Source organism: Macaca nemestrina, chromosome 6, assembly GCF_043159975.1.
Source record: "Macaca nemestrina isolate mMacNem1 chromosome 6, mMacNem.hap1, whole genome shotgun sequence".
NCBI lineage: Eukaryota > Metazoa > Chordata > Mammalia > Primates > Cercopithecidae > Macaca > Macaca nemestrina.
Window position 1 is genome coordinate 110977113 of NC_092130.1, and position 23289 is coordinate 111000401.

At 37.4% G+C, this 23289-nt stretch overlaps 1 protein-coding gene across 3 annotated transcripts in view; it reads right to left on the bottom strand.

Annotated features, from left to right (window-relative positions):
* Positions 1-23289, bottom strand: part of LOC105499472 (ring finger protein 180) — a 227131-nt gene that overhangs the window by 46029 nt on the left and 157813 nt on the right. For 2 of the 3 annotated variants that reach the window (XM_011772032.3, XM_071098877.1), the window contains one exon: positions 19552-19777. In XM_011772032.3, the coding sequence (XP_011770334.2) occupies positions 19552-19777 (226 nt within the window). Of the gene's footprint in view, positions 1-19551; positions 19796-23289 lie in introns of all 3 variants that reach the window. The other variant, XM_011772031.3, reaches the window with a different exon arrangement.

Below are 23289 nucleotides of genomic sequence, written 5' to 3' on the forward strand. Positions count from 1 at the left end.
TCATGAGACCAATTTTGGATGATGTAATATAGTATACTTGTTTGGAAAGATGGTTAAAAGAGGATCCAGAAGCCCTTGTCCCTCCATTGCTGGGCCAAATAAGAAGTGGTTTCCAACGCTTCTTAACTGGAGGGCCTTCCACAAGTCACAGAACTTCTCTTTGTACCAACTTCCTGCTGTATCTCCTGCAGACATTTATCTTGCACCTGCTATATGCATGGCACTTTGCTGATCCAGCTAGGAATACAGAGATGAATTAAATGTAATTGCTGTCTGTAGGGCATTGTACTAGATCAGCGATTCCAGAATATTTGGCTGGATATCAAAATCACCTAGGGTGCTTGTTAAAATGACAAATTCTAGCACCTCACCCAGACATGTGGAAGCACAATTGCTGTGTATTTGACTTGGGAGTCTATGCTTTCTAACAAGCTGCTTGGGTGATTCTGATGCACAGATAGATTTGATAACAACTAGATGAAATGGTCCTTTTCCGTAATTAAATTATTTGAATTTATTTAAATATGTTAAGGTTTATCTCATTCCATTATAAAACTTTACTAACCTTATCCAAGGATATCGTTCTTTCTGTAGCTCTGTGTTGCCCCATTCCAGTGACATTTGAATTTGGAAATGTAGAATTTGGCAACATACAATATTCAATACTACACTTCCTAAAATTACCTGGAAGAAACATTAAGAAAAATCTGAAGGCAGACTAAGTTGTACAGCTTGGAGTAAAAGGTGATGAAAACTACCTTTATCTCCTCCTCAGCCGATGCTACCTATTAGGCTGTCGATGCTTATTTAAACACATAATTTATTGCATTTAATCAGTATTTAATATTGTTGAGTATGCTAGAAAAAGACAAAAAAACAATATCCTGGAAAGATCTCAAGTGTATTTCAATTATACATTTAGTTAAATGTGGTTGTAGTGGCAGTGGAAACAGCAGCATTTTTGTGTGACACTATCAGTGACTGTTAGAATAAAATAATTCTAGTCTTAATTTGCCTGAGGGCAGGAGGCAATCACCAACTACATAAGATCAGAATTCACATTATTACAGGATGTATTACCATGAGGTTTCACGGTATTATATCACAATTTAAAAAAGAATGACCACACATATTAGGATAACTTTAAACCACAGACTTCATCAATATGGTGGTGCAACTTCGATTTCAGCATTATGCTTAAATTTTGGTAACTTTTTATGTAAGCAATTCATTATAATTAAGTAAATATGTTGAGAATAGTTTTAGGCATTCTGCTAAATGCAGGAGTTAAAGCTGTATGATAGGTAAAGTATTATTAAATCCTATCTAGTAAAAAGATAATTCTAAAGTTACAAGTGTTTTGATAAGTTTATTCAGGGTGCCCTAGTCTTATTCAGGAGGGGAAGATAAGAACATTATTATAAATATAAGGCACAGTCATTTAAGTGGACCTAATAGTATTATGTTCAAATGTAAAAGACTAGGAAATGTCTAGCCATCTCATTCAGATTACTGATGGCCTTGTTTACCCATTTAAAATTATCTCATAATTCTGAAGGCTTTTTCTCCTCAGAATTCCGTTCTTTGTTCTTTGTTGTTGGATATATTATTTTTTTTCCTGGAGATACAAACTGCAAAAAAATGATCTGATAAATATATAATGTGTTCTACTACTACTACTACTACTACTACTACTACTACTACTACTACTACTACTAGACTACTTCAAGAGTTTTGCATTATATACCTATGTTTAGGATGGGTCCTGCCCTTGAGAGGAGATCTGACTATCCCAAGTTTCAATATGTGCTGCATATGCTTATTTATAGGCATTCTTTGGCTCCAGGAACTTAATGTACAATAAAGGACACATTTGCAAGGAATAGACAAGACTAGGAATCAGAGTCCCAGTAAGTGATCTGTGTAAAAAGGGAGACCTCTACCAAAATAATGTTTACCAGCTGATGCTAAATCCTCAATACTTAACATAGCTTTTGGTTTAGTAATATCTTGTGAGGTGATCTTTAGAACTTTAAATCTCATTTCACTCTTATCCTTTAATACGTTGATTTTACTATTTTTTTCCAGTGGTATATAACTAAAATAGTTTTCTTTGTATTGTTGAACAGTAGGCAAGAGTATGGTTCAGTGAGGATGCTGTGCTAAGTACATCTGCTATTCTTAAGTAAGAATGGAGAGGGATTAATATATTTGGCATTTGACCCACCTTCTGTGTCAATAAAAATTCACAAACTGTCTTAAAACCATCTTCGGGGCTTCACGAGCAATGCTTGCTTTGTACCTTTACAAGGGTAAGAAAGTTTCACTTGCAAGGGACCCTTCTGGTGAAACTCATTTTGTATTCATGTGAGGCACTCAAAATACTTATTTATAAGGTGAACAACACAAGTTAGTGAAAAGTTTGGGTTTACTGTTAAAGCTTATATTCAACAGAAAATTATCAGTTTGAATCACAGAAATTAGAACAGTTTAAGTCTCAGAGCCAGCTCTCGAGACATAGCAGGTGCTCACCAAGTGATAGCTGCCAGGTTTACTAGTAACGGCACACCCTGTGGGATCTGGGGCCAAAACAGCATACTTCATATGCTGGGAAAGGAGACACCAACCAGGAATATCTCACCCCATGCCGACGAATGCTTATGTATGTATCTTCTGGAAATAAACTTGGAGGAGTGATACCAGCAAGATAGCTGACTACAGACACCTGGCATTCATCTCCCACCTCCTCATGGGAAAGGACTAAGGGAACAAATATACAGCTAGGATTTGACTTGAGTGTTGAAGGCCGAGTGCTGGAGTGCAGCACAGGAGTGGAGATGCACCTGTGGTCACTGGAAGTCCAGGAGGGCAGTGTGGAGGCACCTGACTTCTGCACCCCCATCTCCCCGACTAAGATCAGATCTGTTTGGGGTCCAGATGGACTTCCGTGTCGGGAAAAGGGAAGCCAAAGATCATTCCCTGACCCTCGTCTCCCTGACAAACACCTATCAGTCCTCACAATAGGAGAATTCCATAGTCCTTGCAAGCCCTGATCCCAGTTTGGAAAGCTTCCAGTAATTTATGCAGCTGCACTGCCCAAGATTAGGAGGACAAAGGGTGCATGCTCCACTCCTACCAACCCCCTGTGAGCCAAGCTGCTGCAGCATGGTATCATCTTCAGATGAGAGCTGCCTCTGGAGTACACTACTCTGGGGACCAGTAGCCTCCGCATCTATCGCTCCAGCATTGGGGCCCCATCTTCATTATACAAAGCCTACACAGGTGGCTGAAAACCACAATTCCAGCAGCATGAATTGGCCGTGACTCTGAATAAGCATAGTAGGCAAATCAACCCCTGCTGTCACATTTTCAGCTGGAGAAAGAGTCTGCCAGTTCCACCCAGGGCAACCTGCCCTTGAGCTGGCCAATCTACTGCATGTCGTCCCCTAAGCAGAAGAGACCTCCTGAGCCTCTAAGCAGCAGATACACCTCTGGGCCAGCAGAAGGGCTACACACCCATGCTCAGGACCTGAGAAGCAGCCATATAGCACCCGTCACCTGAAGCATAGCCCTGGCATGCCCCCAATGGTCCTGTATCCCTAATATGGGCCTGAGAAACAGGCCTGCAGGCTGCCCTGGGGTGGCATGCCCCTGAGCTAACTATGCAGCCTCATACCTACATCCCTGGCGGACATGCCCAAAGGCTGGCTGAGCAGCTGTGCACCCATGTCTCAGGATCAAGAAATAGCCATGTAGGGAGCCTCTGGTGAGCATGCATCCAGGCGTATTAAACAACCCTGGGCTTGCATTCCAGGTCTACAAAACAGCCCCATGGGCCACTCCCCAACCCTCAGAATCACCTGTAGGCCAGTTGAACAGCCATACAGCTGTGTCCTGGGCCTGAGAAACATCCTTTGGGTCGCCCCCAGTGTGTACACCCCAGGTCATCTGAGCCACCTTGTGCCCATGTTGTAGGCCTGAGAAATAGTATGATGGGAAGTCCCTGGCAGACATGTCTCTAGGATAGCTGAGCCACTGTACGCCTGCCTCCCAGGCATTAGAAACAGCCCCATGAGCTGCTCCTGGTAGGCACATCCCCAGGCTGGCTGTGCAACTGCATGCCCATGCTCCCAGCCAGAGTAACAGCACTGTGACACAAACCCCAGTAAGCCAGACTCCAAGTTGGCTGACTCATTGTGTGTACACACATGACCCAGACCTGAGAAACAGCCCAGTGAGTCCACCCCTGGCAAAGCTGCAACACCATCACCACAAATAGGCCAGTACGAGTAACTCACAAACACAAGTAGTGTGGATTACAGTTGAAGAAACTATATGAAGACAACTGTATCCACCTAGAACCAAAGCCAATGTACCCCATCGAACTGACACCCTAAGACCATTTATACAAGTAACTCTTTCCATATAAAACCTATTCCAAAAAACTGAAAGAGGCTAATTTTCCACCAGATGATTAGAATCGATGTAGAGAAACATCAACCATGAAAAAGTAAAGAAACATGTCACCTCCAAAGGAAAATTATAATTCTCCAGTAAGAGATCAAATCATAAGGAAATACATGAAATGCCAGAAAAATAAATCAAAATAACAATCTTAAACTCAGTGAGATAAAAGAGAATACAGATAAAAAAAATTCAATGAAATCAGGAAAACAACTCATGATTTGAATGAGAAATTCAACAGAGATAAATATTTTTAAAGAACTAAATAGAAATCCTAGAGATGAAGAACTCAATGAATGAAATAAAAATAAAATAAAGACCTTCAATAAGAGACTAGACCAAGCAGAAGAAATAATTTCAGAACCTGAAAACAATTTTTTTTTTTGTAATAACAGAGGGAGACAAAAAGATAGAAAAAGGAATGAAGAAAGCCTACAGGATTTATGGGACAACATTAACTGAGCAAATACTTGTGTTATAGGCATTCCAGAAGGAGAAGAAAAAAGATTAGGAAAACTTATAAAATAACAGAATAAACTTCCCAAGTCTTGGGAAACAGATGGACATCCAGGTCCAGGCAGAAATAAAATCGTTCACAGACAAACAAAAACTAAGAAAGTTCATCACCACTAGACTGGTCTCACAAGGAATGCTCAAGAAAGTCTAGTATCTGGGAGTGAAAAGACAATAACCATCATGAAAATATGTGAAACTATAAAACTCATTGGTAGAATCAATACAAAGAAGAAAGAGAAAAGAAAGCTTTTCACTACAAAAAAACCCAACCACAAAAATAAACAATGAGAGAGGAAATATAGAACAAAAGATATACAAAACAACCAGAAAAAAGTCAGTAAAATGACAGGAGTAAGTTTTCACCTATCAGTAATAACCTTGAATGTATATGGATTAAATTCCCCATTTAAAAGACACAGACTTGCTGAATGGACCCAAATAAAACAAAACCCCAATAACTAACTCTATGCTGCATACAAGAAACTAACCTCACATGTAGATACAGATAGACCGAGAGTAAATAAATTAAAAAAAATTCCACACAAACCAAATGTAAGCAGAAATAGATATATCAGACAAAACAGACTGCAAGTTAAAAGCTGAAAAGCAGCGATATTACAATAAAGGAATCAGTTCAGCACAAGAATATAATAATTATAAATACTATAAAAATGTACCCAAACACTGGAACACCCAGATAAAAGCAAGTATCATTAGATCTAAAGAGAGAGATAGATCTCAATACAATAACAGTTGGAGACTTTAATAACTCATTCTCAGCACTGCACAGATCTAGACAGATAATTAACAAACATTGGATTGAAGCTGCACCACAGACCCAATGGACTTAGCAGACATTTACAGAACATGTCACCCAACAGCAGTAGATTACACATTCCTTTCATCAGCACATGGACCATTCTCTAGGGTTGACCATGTGTTAGAACAAAAGAAGTACAACAAAATTTTGAAACTTGAAGTTATGTTAAGTAGCTTATTTGGTCACAATGGAATAAAACTGGACATGAAAAAGAGGAACATTAGAAACTATATAAATATGTGGACATTGAACAATATGCTCCTGAAAGACAAACGTATAAAGAAAGAAATTTAAATTTTAAAAGTATGTGAAACAAGTGAAAATAGAAACATAATATGCCAAAAGCTACAAGACACAACAAAAGCAGTATTAAGAGGCAAGTTCATAGCAATAAATGCATACATCACAACACTAGAAAGATTTCAAATAAATGACCTAATGATGTACCTGAAGAAACTAGAAAAGCAAGAACAAACTAAATCCCAAATTAGAAGGGGAAAAAAAAAAAAAAGACCAGACGAGACAATAACAAAAAAAGTTTTAAGGCCAACAGCCCTGATGAAAATAGATGCAAAAATCCTCAACAAAGTACTAGCAAACGGATTTCAACAACGCATCAAGAAGATGATACACCATGACCAAGTGGGATTTATGTAACAAATGCAAGGATGGTTGAATAAGTTCACGGAAACATGGATGAAACAAAGTATATTTGAATCTGATTTTCATCTTTTCCTAGTGAACTGTTAAAAGGTTATAATCTAGTCTGAGAAGTCCCAATCTCCGATGAATATGCAGCCTGATGACACAAGCATATAAAATAGACAAAATTAAACAAAAAAACAAAATTTCTTTTTTTTTTTATTATTATACTTTAAGTTCTAGGGTACATGTGCATAACGTGCAGGTTTGTTACATATGTATACTTGTGCCATGTTGCTGTGCTGCACCCATCAACTCGTCAGCACCCATCAACTCGTCATTTACATCAGGTATAACTCCCAATGCAATCCCTCCCCCCTCCCCTCTCCCCATGATAGGCCCCAGTGTGTGATGTTCCCCTTCCCGAGTCCAAGTGATCTCATTGTTCAGTTCCCACCTGTGAGTGAGAACATGCGGTGTCTGGTTTTCTGTTCTTGTGATAGTTTGCTAAGAATGATGGTTTCTAGCTGCATCCATGTCCCTACAAAGGACACAAACTCATCCTTTTTGATGGCTGCATAGTATTCCATGGTGTATATGTGCCACATTTTCTTAATCCAGTCTGTCACTGATGGATATTTGGGTTGATTCCAAGTCTTTGCTATTGTGAATAGTGCTGCAATAAACATACGTGTGCATGTGTCTTTATAGCAGCATGATTTATAATCCTTTGGGTATATACCCAGTAATGGGATGGCTGGGTCATATGGTACATCTAGTTCTAGATCCTTGAGGAATCGCCATACTGTTTTCCATAATGGTTGAACTAGTTTACAATCCCACCAACAGTGTAAAAGTGTTCCTATTTCTCCACATCCTCTCCAGCACCTGTTGTCTCCTGAGTTTTTAATGATTGCCATTCTAACTGGTGTGAGATGGTATCTCATTGTGGTTTTGATTTTCATTTCTCTGATGGCCAGTGATGATGAGCATTTTTTCATGTGTCTGTTGGCTGTATGAATGTCTTCTTTTGAGAAATGTCTATTCATATCCTTTGCCCACTTTTTGATGGGGTATTTGTTTTTTTCTTGTAAATTTGTTTGAGTTTTTTGTAGGTTCTGGATATTAGCCCTTTGTCAGATGAGTAGATTGCAAAACTTTTCTCCCATTCTGTAGGTTGCCTGTTCACTCTGATGGTAGTTTCTTTTGCTGTGCAGAAGCTCTTTAGTTTAATTAGATCCCATTTGTCAATTTTGGCTCTTGTTGCCATTGCTTTAGACATGAAGTCTTTGCCTATGCCTATGTCCTGAATGGTACTACCTAGGTTTTCCTCTAGGATTTTTATGGTATTAGGTCTAACATTTAAGTCTCTAATCCATCTTGAATTAATTTTCGTATAAGGTGTAAGGAAAGGATCCAGTTTCAGCTTTCTACTTATGGCTAGCCAATTTTCCCAGCACCATTTATTAAATAGGGAATCCTTTCCCCATTTCTGATTTTTGTCAGGTTTGTCAAAGATCAGATGGCTGTAGATGTGTGGTATTATTTCTGAGGACTCTGTTCTGTTCCATTGGTCTATATCTCTGTTTTGCTACCAGTACCATGCTGTTTTGGTTACTGTAGCCTTGTAGTATAGTTTGAAGTCAGGTAGCGTGATGCCTCCAGCTTTGTTCTTTTGACTTAGGATTGTCTTGGAGATGCGGGCTCTTTTTTGGTTCCATATGAACTTTAAAGCAGTTTTTTCCAATTCTGTGATGAAACTCATTGGTAGCTTGATGGGGATGGCATTGAATCTATAAATTACCTTGGGCAGTATGGCCATTTTCACGATATTGATTCTTCCTATCCATGAACATGGTATGTTCTTCCATTTGTTTGTGTCCTCTTTGATTTCACTGAGCAGTGGTTTGTAGTTCTCTTTGAAGAGGTCCTTTACATCCCTTGTAAGTTGGATTCCTAGGTATTTTATTCCTTTGAAGCAATTGTGAATGGAAGTTCATTCCTGATTTGGCTCTCTGTTTGTCTGTTATTGGTGTATAAGAATGCTTGTGATTTTTGCACATTAATTTTGTATCCTGAGACTTTGCTGAAGTTGCCTATTAGCTTAAGGAGATTTTGGGCTGAGAAAATGGGGTTTTCTAAATATACAATCATGTCATCTGCAAAGAGGGACAATTTGACTTCTTCTTTTCCTAACTGAATACCCTTGATTTCTTTCTCTTGCCTGATTGCCCTAGCCAGAACTTCCAACACTATGTTGAATAGGAGTGGTGAGAGAGGGCATCCCTGTCTTGTGCCAGTTTTCAAAGGGAATTTTTCCAGTTTTTGCCCATTCAGTATGATATTGGCTGTGGGTTTGTCATAAATAGCTCTTATTATTTTGAGGTACGTTCCATCAATACCGAATTTATTGAGCGTTTTTAGCATGAAGGGCTGTTGAATTTTGTCAAAGGCCTTTTCTGCATCTATTGAGATAATCATGTGGTTCTTGTCTTTGGTTCTGTTTATATGCTGGATTATGTTTATTGATTTGCGAATGTTGAATCAGCCTTGCATCCCAGGGATGAAGCCCACTTGATCATGGTGGATAAGCTTTTTGATGTGTTGCTGAATCCGGTTTGCCAGTATTTTATTGAGGATTTTTGCATCGATGTTCATCAGGGATATTGGTCTAAAATTCTCTTTTTTTGTTGTGTCTCTGCCAGGCTTTGGTATCAGGATGATGTTGGCCTCATAAAATGAGTTAGGGAGGATTCCCTCTTTTTCTATTGATTGGAATAGTTTCAGAAGGAATGGTACCAGCTCCTCCTTGTACCTCTGGTAGAATTCAGCTGTGAATCCATCTGGTCCTGGACTTTTTTTGGTTGGTAGGCTGTTAATTATTGCCTCAATTTCAGAGCCTGCTATTGGTCTATTCAGGGATTCAACTTCTTCCTGGTTTAGTCTTGGAAGAGTGTAAGTGTCCAGGAAATTATCCATTTCTTCTAGATTTTCTAGTTTATTTGCGTAGAGGTGTTTATAGTATTCTCTGATGGTAGTGTGTATTTCTGTGGGGTCGGTGGTGATATCCCCTTTATCATTTTTTATTGCATCTATTTGATTCTTCTCTCTTTTCTTCTTTATTAGTCTTGCTAGTGGTCTGTCAATTTTGTTGATCTTTTCAGAAAACCAGCTCCTGGATTCATTTATTTTTTGGAGGGTTTTTTGTGTCTCTATCTCCTTCAGTTCTGCTCTGATCTTAGTTATTTCTTGCCTTCTGCTAACTTTTGAATGCATTTGCTCTTGCTTCTCTAGTTCTTTTAATTGTGATGTTAGGGTGTCAATTTTACATCTTTCCTGCTTTCTCTTGTGGGCATTTAGTGCTATAAATTTCCCTCTACACACTGCTTTAAATGTGTCCCAGAGATTCTGGTATGTTGTATCTTTGTTCTCATTGGTTTCAAAGAACATCTTTATTTCTGCCTTCATTTCGTTATGTACCCAGTAGTCGTTCAGGAGCAGGTTTTCAGTTTCCATGTAGTTGAGCGGTTTTGATTGAGTTTCTTAGTCCTGAGTTCTAGTTTGATTGCACTGTGGTCTGAGAGACAGTTTGTTATAATTTCTGTTCTTGTACATTTGCTGAGGAGTGCTTTACTTCAAAAAACAAAATTTCTTTACCTGACACTTTGTCAAAATGGAGTTATAGATTTTACAATATGTAAGTCATTATAGTAAGCAACATATGCTTAGCAAATGTTAATATTTAGGAGTTTCTATTAAGTAAGATTTAGTTAAAATTTGTCCATTTTAATTTCATTTAGTTTTTGGTAGTACAATATTTGGTACTTATAATTCAGTATAATTTTTTTTTTTACTAGAATAAAAAGCTGTTGCTATCATTTTTAAACCCTTTCCCCTAGGAGAAATCTGTAGTATTAGAAAACTTTCTTACGTTTGAACATTTATCCAAGCTTTTTGCCCCAGGAAGTTATGTTTACCTTGTGCTTACTGATGTCCATTAATGGCTCTGGAGCACTGAAAAATCATTTCAGTAACTGTTTCTGTGTCCGAGAATAACTGGTTTGCCCACTGTTACAGAAATAAGGAAATCTATTAAAGTAATCCCAATTAAACTATAACTTTATTGAGCTTTTACTATGATACAAAATGCTATTTTATACCTTTATGATGCTTATAATTATTTTTATATAAATTTATGCTTAAGGGTTTAGGAAAAGTCTTTTGAAAGCTATGAATAGAGATATATTGGTGGCTTCACAAAAGGTAATCACTGAATCCATCCTTGGCTTCAAACAAGTCATGATTCTCTCTGTGTTCTGTGTGAAAAGATATAGGACTTCACCCTCTATGCCCACCATCATTTAATGCTGCAGTTTGGTTTATTTACTTTTTTAAAAGGGTAAAAGTAACTCATTCTGATAGTTTTTTGAAAAAATCAAGTGGTACAGTGCAGCTTAAAAAAACAACAATGATAGAATGATCTGTTCTACTCCTCTATCTTTACCCCTAAACTCCAGGGATTGTTTTAAGTGTTTCTGTCTTCAGGTTTTTTTTTTTTTTTTTTTTTTTCCCCTAGAGAGAAACCTGCATGTATATAAGTCAGTGTGTTTCAAAAATTGGTTTGCAAAGCACGAGTAATATGTGAGATAATTTTGGGTTGAATTGAATGAACATATTAAAAATTTTCAGTTACCTACTTGAGGTATTAGAAAAAATATATAAACTAAATATCAAATCCATAAATTCACAAATATATTGCTAAGGATGAGGTTAAAATAAGTACTTAAGAAAAAAACTGTTGATATAAAGAAAACCCTTAGATTTTAAAAAAATCACAAGGTATGTGGATTTAGTGAAAATTGTAAAAGTGGTATAGAAATGTTTGAGAAACACTGCTCTAACTACCATGTTTATTTTGCTATTCCTTTTTATTTTAAAAATATTCAATTCTGTAAGTTTAAGAATGACTACACTAGAATGTATCGTGACAAGTATGGCTTTTAGAAACAGAGACTAAAAGTACAAGATGAACTGAAAAAGAAAGAGTAGAGGTATATACGGAGGCAAGAATAAAACCATTATTAGCATTAGAATTAACAGACCAGACTTACTGGTGTAAAATAAGAGAAAGTGTGAAATGGCCTTAATGGGAATAAGGACAATAGACCAAGACAAATGATAAATTGTCATAGTGGATAAGAAGAGACACGTGATATTCTTGCAAATGAGTTGTATATCTTGGATAATGTCCAGCAGGACATCAGAACATCAGACAGAACTCAGGATATTCTTCATTGTGTGGGACTGGCCAAGTGCTGCAGGATATGTCATCCCCACCCTGCTGTCTAGATGCTAGGAGCATGCTCCAATTACTTTGACAGTCATAATATCCCTGGTATTTTTCTGTTCCATCACTTAAAATCCTAGTTAGTTTAAATGTAATTTCCATACCTAGTCTGGGACTTCCATAGACAAGGTAGAGAATTAGCTATTTCCTTTTCCTTTCTCCAGTGGAGTTCACCCATACATCTGCTCATCAGCACCTGGTTCCACTATGTTAAGGCCCATGAGTACTGGTGTTGTGGGGTGGTGTATGGTCTAAAGGGAGAGGGAAGTTAAGGGAGGAAAATAATGTAACAATAAAGGGAATCATCCTTGCTGAGGCATGGGTGTATTGTGAATGGGGTGGGGGTGACAGCAGTGAGAAAGTTCACTGTGGGGAGGCATGTTGCAATGACCATGGCTCCCTTTGCAACCCATGAAACACTCCTATCTTCTATGTGACTATGGACTGGGATCTGAACAGCTGAAACTGGGTCTGTTAGTAGCAATGCCTGCAGGAAAATAGGAATGCCCTCCAGAGTCAGTACACAATGGGAGAAATGGCATGCTTGGTTTGAATGCTGCAGTCAGAAAGTCAACAAGAACAGATAATGGATCCTCTCAACCCAAGACAATGATGTCTTTGTGGGAGGGATCCCCTCACCTGGATAACCCCATTCCACAAAACGTTTCTAAATTATGCCCTTTTCCCTTTCTTGGCCTGCAGATTCTTTTGGGAAGCACATGGCACCTCCCGGAACAGGCCCACATCTAAAATGTGGTAGCTCCAAGTGTGAAAAGATGTGAGGTTATCAGTCAATGAATGTGAAGTGTCCCACCTATCCTAAGGTCTTCCTCAGCTCTACATACACTGGGAGGCTTCTTATTTCCACAAACAACAACAAAAACTCTAGTTAATTTGGGACACTCCAGAACTTTCCCAACCCACAAGCATACCTGGAATCTGCCATGTTGAAATTTATTGTTTTCTGAAGTGACTGAACATTTTACAATTCCAGCCAGCAATATACAGAAGTACTGATTTCTCCATATCCCCACCAACACTTGTTTTTATCTTTCTGATTGTAGCCATGCTGGTGGGTATGAAGTGATATCTCATTATACTTTTAATCTGCATTTCACTAGTGACTAATGATGTTGAGCATCTTTTCACATGCTTATTGGCCATTTTTAAATCATCTTTGGAGAACTGTCTATTCAATTTTTGCCCATTTTTCAATTGGGTTATTTGTCTTTTTATTAAGTTATAAGAGTTCTTTATATATTCCAGATACTAGATCCTCATCATACACATGATTTACAAATATATCCTTTCATTCTGTGGTTGTCTTTTTACTTTCTTGATAAATTTTTTTTTTTTTTTTTTTTTTGAGACGGAGTCTTACTCTGTCGCCCAGGCTGGAGTGCAGTGGCCGGATCTCAGCTCACTGCAAGCTCCGCCTCCCGGGTTTACGCCATTCTCCTGCCTCAGCCTCCCGAGTAGCTGGGACTACAGGCGCCTGCCACCTCACCCGGCTAGTTTTTTGTATTTTTTAGTAGAGACGGGGTTTCACCGTGTTAGCCAGGATAGTCTCGATCTCCTGACCTCGTGATCCGCCCATCTCGGCCTCCCAAAGTGCTGGGATTAGGAAGCTTTCAACTTTGAACTCTTATTTTTTCTTTGGCTGTTCATATATCAGGTCTTATATCTAAGGAGCTGCTGCTTAATCCTAGTTCACAAAAAACTATATGTATGTTTTCTTCTAAGAGTTTTATATTTTCAACCCTCACATTTAGTTCTTTTTTCTATATTGAGTTAACATATACATGGCACGAGGTAGGGGTCCGAATTCATTCTTTTACATGTGGGTATCCAGTTGTCCCAGTGCCATTGTTTTGAAATGACACAAAGGCTAATTCTTATAACTCTTGTCAAAAATCAATTAACCATAGATGTATGGGATTCCTTCTGGACTCTCCTCCTGGAGGTTTTAGTTATTTTCTTTTATGTTTGGTAACGTGGATGAATTAGTTTAGGGAAGTCTGTTTCTCCTACCGTGTGCAGCCTCTGATGATACTCCAGAATACAGACTGAGGAATGTGTGATCAGTCTCCCTGATCACCAAAGATGACTGCACACAGCTTTAGCCAGGTTCTTTGACTGTCTCTTTCCATAATCTCTCCTTTAAGCTTCTGTCTGGACTGTCTTTATTAGTATCACACTCAGCTGTTAGATTCTACTAATTGCTTGGTGATTGCTCTACTGTTTCTAACAATTCCCTGGGGCATAACGTGCTCTATAGTCTGATTCATTTAAAGTCCATCTCTTTGGCAGGAGCCCTGTGCTGCCAGTCTGAGGTTTACTGCACCTTAGGAAGGCTCTTCTTAGCTGTCTCTTTCTGTGATTATCTTCTAGTTTATTTATTATTTTGCTTTTTGCTACTAGAGCTACCAGTCTCCCCTAAATTGCTTACCATCAAAAACTCCACTGTTTTCAACAACACACAATTCATAGGCAAGAATTTCCCTACATCCTGTTCTAATTAAAATCAGTTCCTTTAAATAGAGCTTCAGAGCTTTCTGTTCTTAGTGTCTGTCTCCTCCCTTTGGCAGAACCTCTGCATCACTGCACTAGAGCTGGGCACAAGGACAGTGGTCTGTTTCTCCCAGTATAACACTCCTGCTTTATGAGTAAGGCACTGGGCAGGAATGGTAGCTCCTGATCTTCTTTGGTTTGGCTTGGCTCTCCTGGCTTGGAACATCTGCCCTATTAGCAAACCGGGGTGAGGGAGCTCAGGGCTCAGGATACTAAGACTCATGTGCCTGGAGTAAAACTTCCACCTTACAAGTGGAGGATAGGTGGGGAAGGGAGCTCCAGTGCTCTTGGCTGCGCCTGCCTGGAATACAGCTTCTGCAACATGAAGCTGAGAGGATAAGTGATATCAGTGGTCTACTTCCCCTGTGGTGAAACTATAGCACCAGACTAGGGAGTGGGAGAATGGACGGAGGGAGCCCAGTCTTCCTAGTTGTACCCACTTGAATTAAAGCTTTTGTCACATTGAGCTAGCAGTGATGGGTTTGAAAGCTGGTCCTGTCTCAAATGCTATAGGCTCTCATTCTTACCTATAATAGCAGTAGATTTTAGTAGATATTTTTGAATAAATGCTTCATTTGCTGTATGTCTTTAGGATTACTTCTAATCTGTTTTTTAAAAAAAATATTTTCACCAGTTAAATGCTGATTTTGCTGGGGAAGTGTCCACTAAGCTTCTTATAGCACCAATCCAGAATTATTTCTTCATTTATAAACTTCATTATTAATGTTGTTCTAAGGGGATATAAGTTTTTTTAAACTACCTTCCTCCCTTCTCACCTATCAAATAATTGATATGCTTTTATCTGTTACGTTGCTCTTGGTTCAAACTAATGAAAGTTTACTCAAACTGACTTAGTTAATTAACAAATTTAATATTTCATGTATTAAAGCATGGGCTTCAAACTTGGCCGAGTCACTGGTCCAACAGTGTCTTCAAGACCTCATGTTCACCTCTGTCCTAAGTTCTACAATCCAAAAATAAGACTTCATACTAAGTCTCATAAGACAGCTACTTGTAACTATCTCTGTTATATACTTTCTTGTTTATGTCCAAAGGGAGAGAAAATGGTTTCTTCATTTCATGTCTTAAAAGGAAAGACAAACCTTCTCATCTCATTGACCCAAACTGGACCACATGCCTATTTGTGAACCAATTATTGGCAAAGGGGATAGATTACCCAGGAGCAGAGGATGGGGTCTGCTACCAAGAGTAACCTGGTCTGTGTTGGAAGAGTTGAATACTCAGGGTTATGTTGAGAAGAAAGAAGGAGGTTATGCATACTAATTAGCAACCAACAGTGAACACTATGAATTTTTTTTTTTATCAACTTTCAACAGTATACCTTGACTTCCATTAAAAACATAGATATTAATGTTTCTACCCTTTTCTGTACATATCTTATCCCACATCAACTTCTCAACAGCTAACAGTGTAAAGTAATTTAAACAAGAAATTAGTTTGTTATAGTTCAGTTTTAAAGTCATTAATTTTCTAAAGCACACTGAATGGAGTAAATGTGGGAGTAACTTCATTATATTTCTATTCATTGAGCTACTATAATAGAACCGTTACAACTAATCCCTTATTCCACACATATCTTTAGAAAATGACAGCTTTCCCACTTTAATCTTTAAAAAGGCCCCATGACAATAACAGTCCCTGGTTTATACACAATTTGAATGGTGACAACTGAGGTAGCTGACATAACTAATTCGTTTAATAAATAACTCCCAGGGTAAGCTGACTGGTAATAGAAAAGTCTAACACTGGGAAACTAAGTTTCCTAAAATATCATAAAAAGCAAAAACTAAATGAGGGGAAGAAAATCTCATTTACAATAGCAAGAACAAAAATATATAGGTACAAAACTAATAAATGTGCAGAGTCTTTAGGAAGGAAATTTTGGAACTTTATTGAGAGGTGGTATACCATGACAACAATGACTCAATATTATAAAAATGTCAATTAAAATGTCAATTATCCCCAAATTAAGTTTAATTCACTCATGAGCAATTAAAACATAAATGCTAGAATAATTGTAAAAGTGGAGTAAAAGTATAGGACAAGATAAAGATGAAAAGAATAGCTGCTAAAGAGCGTTTTAGAAATTACTGTAATTGCTTTTTAAAGAAATACAATTCAGTCATCATAGTAACAGTAGACTGTTCAATGAATGCTGCCAGGACACATGCCTAAGGAATCAAAAAAATGTACTTTATTATTTACCAAACCATGCACCAGAATAAATGGATAGGAGTTATATGTGGGGACATGAGGACAAACTGAAACCTTAAACAAATATAGGGAAAGAGAATGTTTAATTAATTCTGTAGTGGGAAAGGCCTAAAACTAACTTTGAAATTATAAATAATAAAGGCAAGATCACTACCTGGCAAAGGTCACTTCTACATACAAATGTAGAAGTCCTGCATATTCAAAAAATACCATAAACAAAATTAAAGTACAAATGACAAAAAAGGAAAATTTATTACCATATATGACAAAAGCTGACACCAAATATAAAAAATCTGGTCACAAATTTAAAAAGGAAAATTAGGATAGTCAGGACTCTAGAGACAACAAGCCCTCACACACTTCTGCTTACAATAATTTCAGTATAATTTTGCAATGTATATGTACCCTTAAAATATGTAGGCTTTAACTACCATTTCTACTTCTGGAAATTCATCTCAAGGAAGTACTCTGTAATGTGTTCAAATATTTATCCACATATATCAGTAGATAAATATAAATAAATAAACTAAATTTCCCAAAAGAGTAGGCTGGCTAAGCAGGGCCATAATATAATCACAAGAACTTTAAGTTAAACAAACACAACAGCTTAAAGACCATATGTACAATATAATCTGATTCTGATATATTCTGGAAGGATATTAGTTTTAAATGATAGAAATACAGCTAATTTTGAGCTTACATTTTATTTATAGTTTCTGATTTTCCTATAATGAAACTGTATTATCTATATAATTTTAAGTTATTTTTATAAGAAAACTAAACCACATTCTTTGGTTACTAACAATGTTACTTTCCCTAATTTATACTATGATATTACCTCAGCTTTTACCAAAAAATACCATAAGATAAAACACCAGAAAACCTGGCAGTGCATTTGCTCTGACGATGTTTTTGAGGACATTGCCTAGTCTCTCTCCCAATATGCCCTAGAGGAGAAATAACATAAAAAATTTGTTTAAAGACAATTGCCAGAAAAACCTTTGCTTATCCTGAAGAATTGGCATGCTTTTTTTTTTTTCATGGATCCCGAGAATCCTTTGTGTATTGACTTTTATTTTCCTTTAGGCAATCAGAAAAAGCAAATTTAAAAGCAATTACTTCATCTAATTGTAGTATTAGGTTGGTGCAAAAGTAATTATGGTTTTTGCCATTAAAAATAAAATACTATGTAGGATCATATGCTTATGTATCTGTCTACCTACCCTCACCTGATCTTTATAATCTATGTCAATTCATAATTCCCTTGTCCTGCTACTTCATTAAATGTATTTTACAAATCACCTCAAATCCTTTTGAGGTAGAGTATAAACAAGTAAGTAGAATATTCCTACTATCAGCCTGTAAATGACAGCACACAACCAAATATAGTCTACATTGGAAAAGACCATAAGTATTCCCAATGTGATTTATTTTAGAATAACTGATTTTAAAAATAAAGGAAGATATGAAATTTTTGTTTTAATAAATGAACCAAGAAAAACTTGAGTCATTACTGTTTTAGGACCTGAAGAAAATAAATTTTATAACCCTTACCAGTGTTAAGTGAGATCATGGAAGGCAGGGACAACATCTGCCTAAACACTGTATATTGCCTAGACGCTTCCTATCAAAACAAGTTTTCAGTAAATGTTTGCTTGTAAAGTTGGCCAGAGATAACATTGACCAAATGGTGTCACTGGTGCTCCTCTTTTTTGTCACCCCAAAAGACACAGCAAGAGATCTGGTATTAGAAAATAATTCTTTTCTCCCACATCTCAACATTCCAGCCAGAGGCCAGAGAAGAACTTCTAGTAAGGTTTGACCCTCTCATGGAAGTGCATCCTTTCCTTTCTGTACCCTTTATGGTCTTCCCTATGAAAGGAGTAAATGAACTGTCTGGTGAGACTGATGACAGCCTGGTGTCCTGACCACATTTCTCGACTGGGGTAGAGTTGCTGTGCTTGGCAAGTCCTTTTGGCTCTAGATCTGCCTAAGCTCAGTGCGGTAATTTTGTGCTGCAGTCTACATGCACCAGGTAGAACAGAGAGGCACAGCTTTAGTTTCTCTTCTTTGTTTGATTACTGAGCCTATAAAGGTTTGCAAGCCTTCATGCAGCTGGTTGTGTAGGACAGTCAAAGCTTACTTTAATAATCTGATTCTCCCATGCAGGTGGGTCCTTGGATTTCCTTGAGGGAAGAAAGATGCACCATGTATTTATTCTCTTCAGTTTTACTATTAATGTAGTACATACTCGGATCCTCATTTAGCTCCTTTACAGCTGAGAGGAGAATGTGAAGATAGAAAATTTCCCACCTAACATTTAGCACATAGTAGTGTATTCTATCATTCTACCCTTAGTCATTCTCTATGTTCCACATTCATTATCTCTTCATTAATGTTTTAAATATTGTATTACATCTTTACATGAAAATTAGGTCAACAAATCATTGCTCCAATTTGACTTTTTTCCTGTCCAAAGAGAAGGACCTTAACCTTAAGAACATTAAGAAGGTTGAGAAAATTTTGAGTTTGGGAGAAAGATGTAATAATTGTACTTAGATAGATATTTATGGATTTATTCTCTGTGACTCCAAAGGAAATAACAAGAGCCAAAGAATAAGGGGTAGTGGAAGGCAGATATGAGGAATAAATAATCAACAGCACTGCTTCAAATGGAACTTCCTTAACACTAGAAATGTCCAAGGCCGAACATCTAGTTACAGTGTTTTAGAAAGGATCTGAGTGCAGAGTAGGGAATTAGAGATGAGGCTCTATTCTCATCTATGATTCTAACAGTTTTATAAGTTGGGTAAGTACTGTTTTATAAAGTGGAGAATAACAAATTATGGTATATGTGATTTATCAGTAACTTTTTAATAATTTATAAAGTACCTTTAGAACTATAACCAAGAGGTAGAATAATCAGACAATCATGTTAATGAAAGAGAATTGTTACCTGTCTGGAAAAAGACTCTAGAAATAATTGTCCGACATAATGGGCATGGAGTGCTGGAAGGATTGTCTTTGGCCAGAGTCCGCAAGCAGGGCTCACAGAAGATGTGATGGCAAGGGTAACACATATAAGGGTTGAAATAAACGTCCAGACACACTGCACAGATGTAGCTATCCTTTTCTTCTGCATATTCATTGTCTTCATCTGTACTCATCTCATTATTCAAAGTCTGCAAAACACAAGAAAACTTTTTTTTCTTAGTGTGAGATTGGTTTCCTTAAGATAGCTTTTGTATTTTGTTAAAATGAACGAAAATATTTGAGAAGCATATAATCTGTTTGTGGCGTATTCAAAGTAACAGAAATGCTACCTTTCAAAGTCAAGAAACTAAAAATATACATGAAAACCCAGAAGCCTACTTTTCTTTTTAGTATTGTGACATAGTGCTAAGTGCTAAAATATACCTAAACCTAATATACCTAAATCTATTAAGTATACCTGTATTTTGGCTTAATCAACAGTAGATAGGTGTTAGGTATACCAGTCCCAGAATTATGTAGATTCTCTATCTACCCCATTCCTACCACAGCAAATAAGCTGGTTGTCACAAGGTTATAGAGTTTTAATATGAGCATCCATGCATGATGAAAAGTGAAGGCAGAAGGCGTCATACTTCATTCTCATACTGCGCAAGGAACATTCTCTAGTCTATATTTTGTGTCTTCCTGAACCTCAAAGAAAGAGTCAAAGTCTAAGTGGTGTCAGGAGGAAAGCAAAGCAAATCTCAGAGTAATTATGGGATTAGCCTTGCTATGGGAAAACATGATGAGCCTGTCTCCCCTCCCAAATGGAATTGTTAGGAAAAAGGTACAGCAGGTTCTTAATAATGTCATTTCATTCAACATTGTCTTATAACGATGATGAGAAAAAATTGATTTCGAGCTGGGGTTGCTGTCTGTGTGGAGTTTCTGTCTGTGTGGAGTTTGCATGTTGTCCCTGTGTTTGTGTGTGTTTTCTCTGGGTAATCCAGTTTCCTCTTATATCCCAAAGATGTGCATGTTAGGTACACTGGTGTGTCTAAATGGTCCCAGTTGGGGTGAGTGCTGGTGTGTGTGAGTGTGCCCTGTGAAGGGATGGTGTCCCATCCAGGCCTGGTTTCTGCCTTGTACCCTGAACTACCAGGACAGGCTCCAGTAATTATCTTGTTTTTATTTATCTTTCGTTAATACATGTATAGCTCACATTTATTTCAGTATTTAATATTAGAGGTGTTTTGGTTTTTAGAAGTTTGGTGATGCTTTTGTGATCAGAAATAGGCTGTAAAAATTGAACTCTTTATTCATATCAATTAGCCTATGGTAAAATTGGTGGTGTTATTTCACTTAAAGTCACTGATATTATGTTGGTGCAAAAGTAATTGCGGTTTTTGCTACTAAACTGCAATTACCTTTGCATCCACCTAAAACATCACCAGTAGGTTCTTGGAAATGGTGGCTTTAAGCAACATAAATGAGGATTTACTGTAGTTAGGAAAGAGGTAGCTCAGAGGTTAGTATTAATAGTAGAAGGTCTGTTAGCAGAATTCCTATAACTCCCAATTTCCTTATTTGTGAAACTGCTGTGAGGATTAAATGAGGTAATCCACTTAATACATTTAGTATGATATCTGGCACATAGTAATTAATTATCAAAAAATGTTAGCCACGGCCATCCTTCTCTACCCTCCCCCATCCCTTCTGTTCTTTCTTTACAGGTTCTGTAGTTTTTGCTAAAGCCTTGAGAACATTTTTCTCAAACCAGGCATTTAAAATAGTGCTTATAATATAAAACATACTATGAGTTTTCACTGTTATTATTCTATTTGTATTATTATTATTTTGACACCGAGTCCTGCTCTGTCGCCCAGGCTGGAGTGCAGTGGCGTGATCTCTGCACACTGAGCCTCTGCTTCCTGGATTCAAGTGATTCTCCTGCCTCAGCCTCCCAAGTAGTTGAGATTACAGGCATGTGGCATGGTGCCCGGCTATTCTTTGTATTTTTAGTAGAGACAGGGTTTCACCATGTTGGACAGGTTGGTTTTGAACTCCTGGGCTCAAGTGAGCCACCTGTTTTGGCCTCCCAAAGTGCTGGGATTACAGGCGTGAGCCACCACACCCAGCCTATATCCTATTTGTATTCTTGAGATTAATCTTAACTGTTACGAAAAATAGTTGAAGTTCAGTATCTGTAATCTCCTCCTTCTAAACAAGACATTATATTCTCAACTCCAAACACAAAGACTGCTCTCTGAGTCTACTTGTCAGGAACATGTTCTTTATAACTGTTATCTATGCATTTTAACTATATTTTACTCTTCTGCTTATTTTCATTCTTTGGCTTATTTAATAATGCTTTTTCATATTCCTTATTGTCCTCTTTATTTTGTTATTTTACTTATTTTCATAGGTTTTGGGGGAACAGGTGGTTTTGGTTACATGAGTAAGTTGTTTAGTGCTGATCTGTGAGATTTTGGTGCACCCATCACCTGAGCAGTACACACTGAATCCAATTTTATCCCTCACTCCCTTCCCCCTTTCCCCCTGGGTCCCCAAAGTCCATTGTGTCATTCTTACGCCGTTGCATCCTCATAGCTTAGCTCCCCCTTATGAGTGAGAACATACAATGTTTGGTTTTCCATTCCTGAGTTACTTCACTTAGAATAATGGTCTCTAGTTCCATGCAGGTTGCTGAGAATGCCATTATTTCATTCCTTTTATTGGCTGAATAGTATTCTGATACATACATACATACATACATACATACATATATATATATATCACCAACAGTGTAAAAGCATTCCTATTTCTCCACACCCTCACCAGCATCTATTGTTTGACTTTTTAATAATCACCATTCTGACTCACATGAGATGGTATCTCACTGTAGTTTTGATTTGCATTTCTCTAATGATCAGTGATGTTGAGCTTGTTTTCATATGTTTGTTGGCTGCATAAAATTGTGAGAAGTATCTGTTCATATCCTTTGCCCACTTTTTGATGGGGTTTTTTTTTGGTGTAAATTTAAGTTTCTTATAGATTCTGGATACTAAACCATTGTCAGATAGGTAGATTGCAAAAATTTTCTCCCATTCTGGTAGCTTGCCTGTTTACTCTGATTATAGTTTCTTTTGCTATGCAGAAGCTCTTTAGCTTAATTAGATCCTCTTTATCAATTTTAGCCTTTGTTGCAATTGCTTTTGGCATTTTCTTTTCTTTTCTTTTTTTTTTTTTTTTTTTTTTTTTGCTTTTGGCGTTTTCATAATTAAATCTTTGCCCATGCCTATGTCCTGAATGGTATTGCCTAAGTTTTCTTCTAGGGTTTTTATGGTTTTGGGTTTTACATTTAAGTCTTTAATCCACCTTGAGTTAATTTTTGTATAAGGTGTAAGGAAGGAGTCCAGTTTGTTTTCTGCATATGACTAGCCGGTTTTCCAAGCACCATTTATTAAATAGGGAATCCTTTCCCCATTGCTTGTTTTTGTCAGGTTTGTCGAAGATCAGATGGTTGTAGATGGGTGGTGTTATTTCTGAGGTCTCTGTTCCATTGGTCTATATGTCTATTTGGGTACTAGTATTATGCTGTTTTGGTTACTGTAGCCTTGTAGTATAGTTTGAAGTCAGGTAGCGTGATGCCTCCAGTCTTCTTCTTTTAGCTTAGGATTGTCTTGGCTCTACGGGCTCTTTTTTGGTTCTATATGAAATT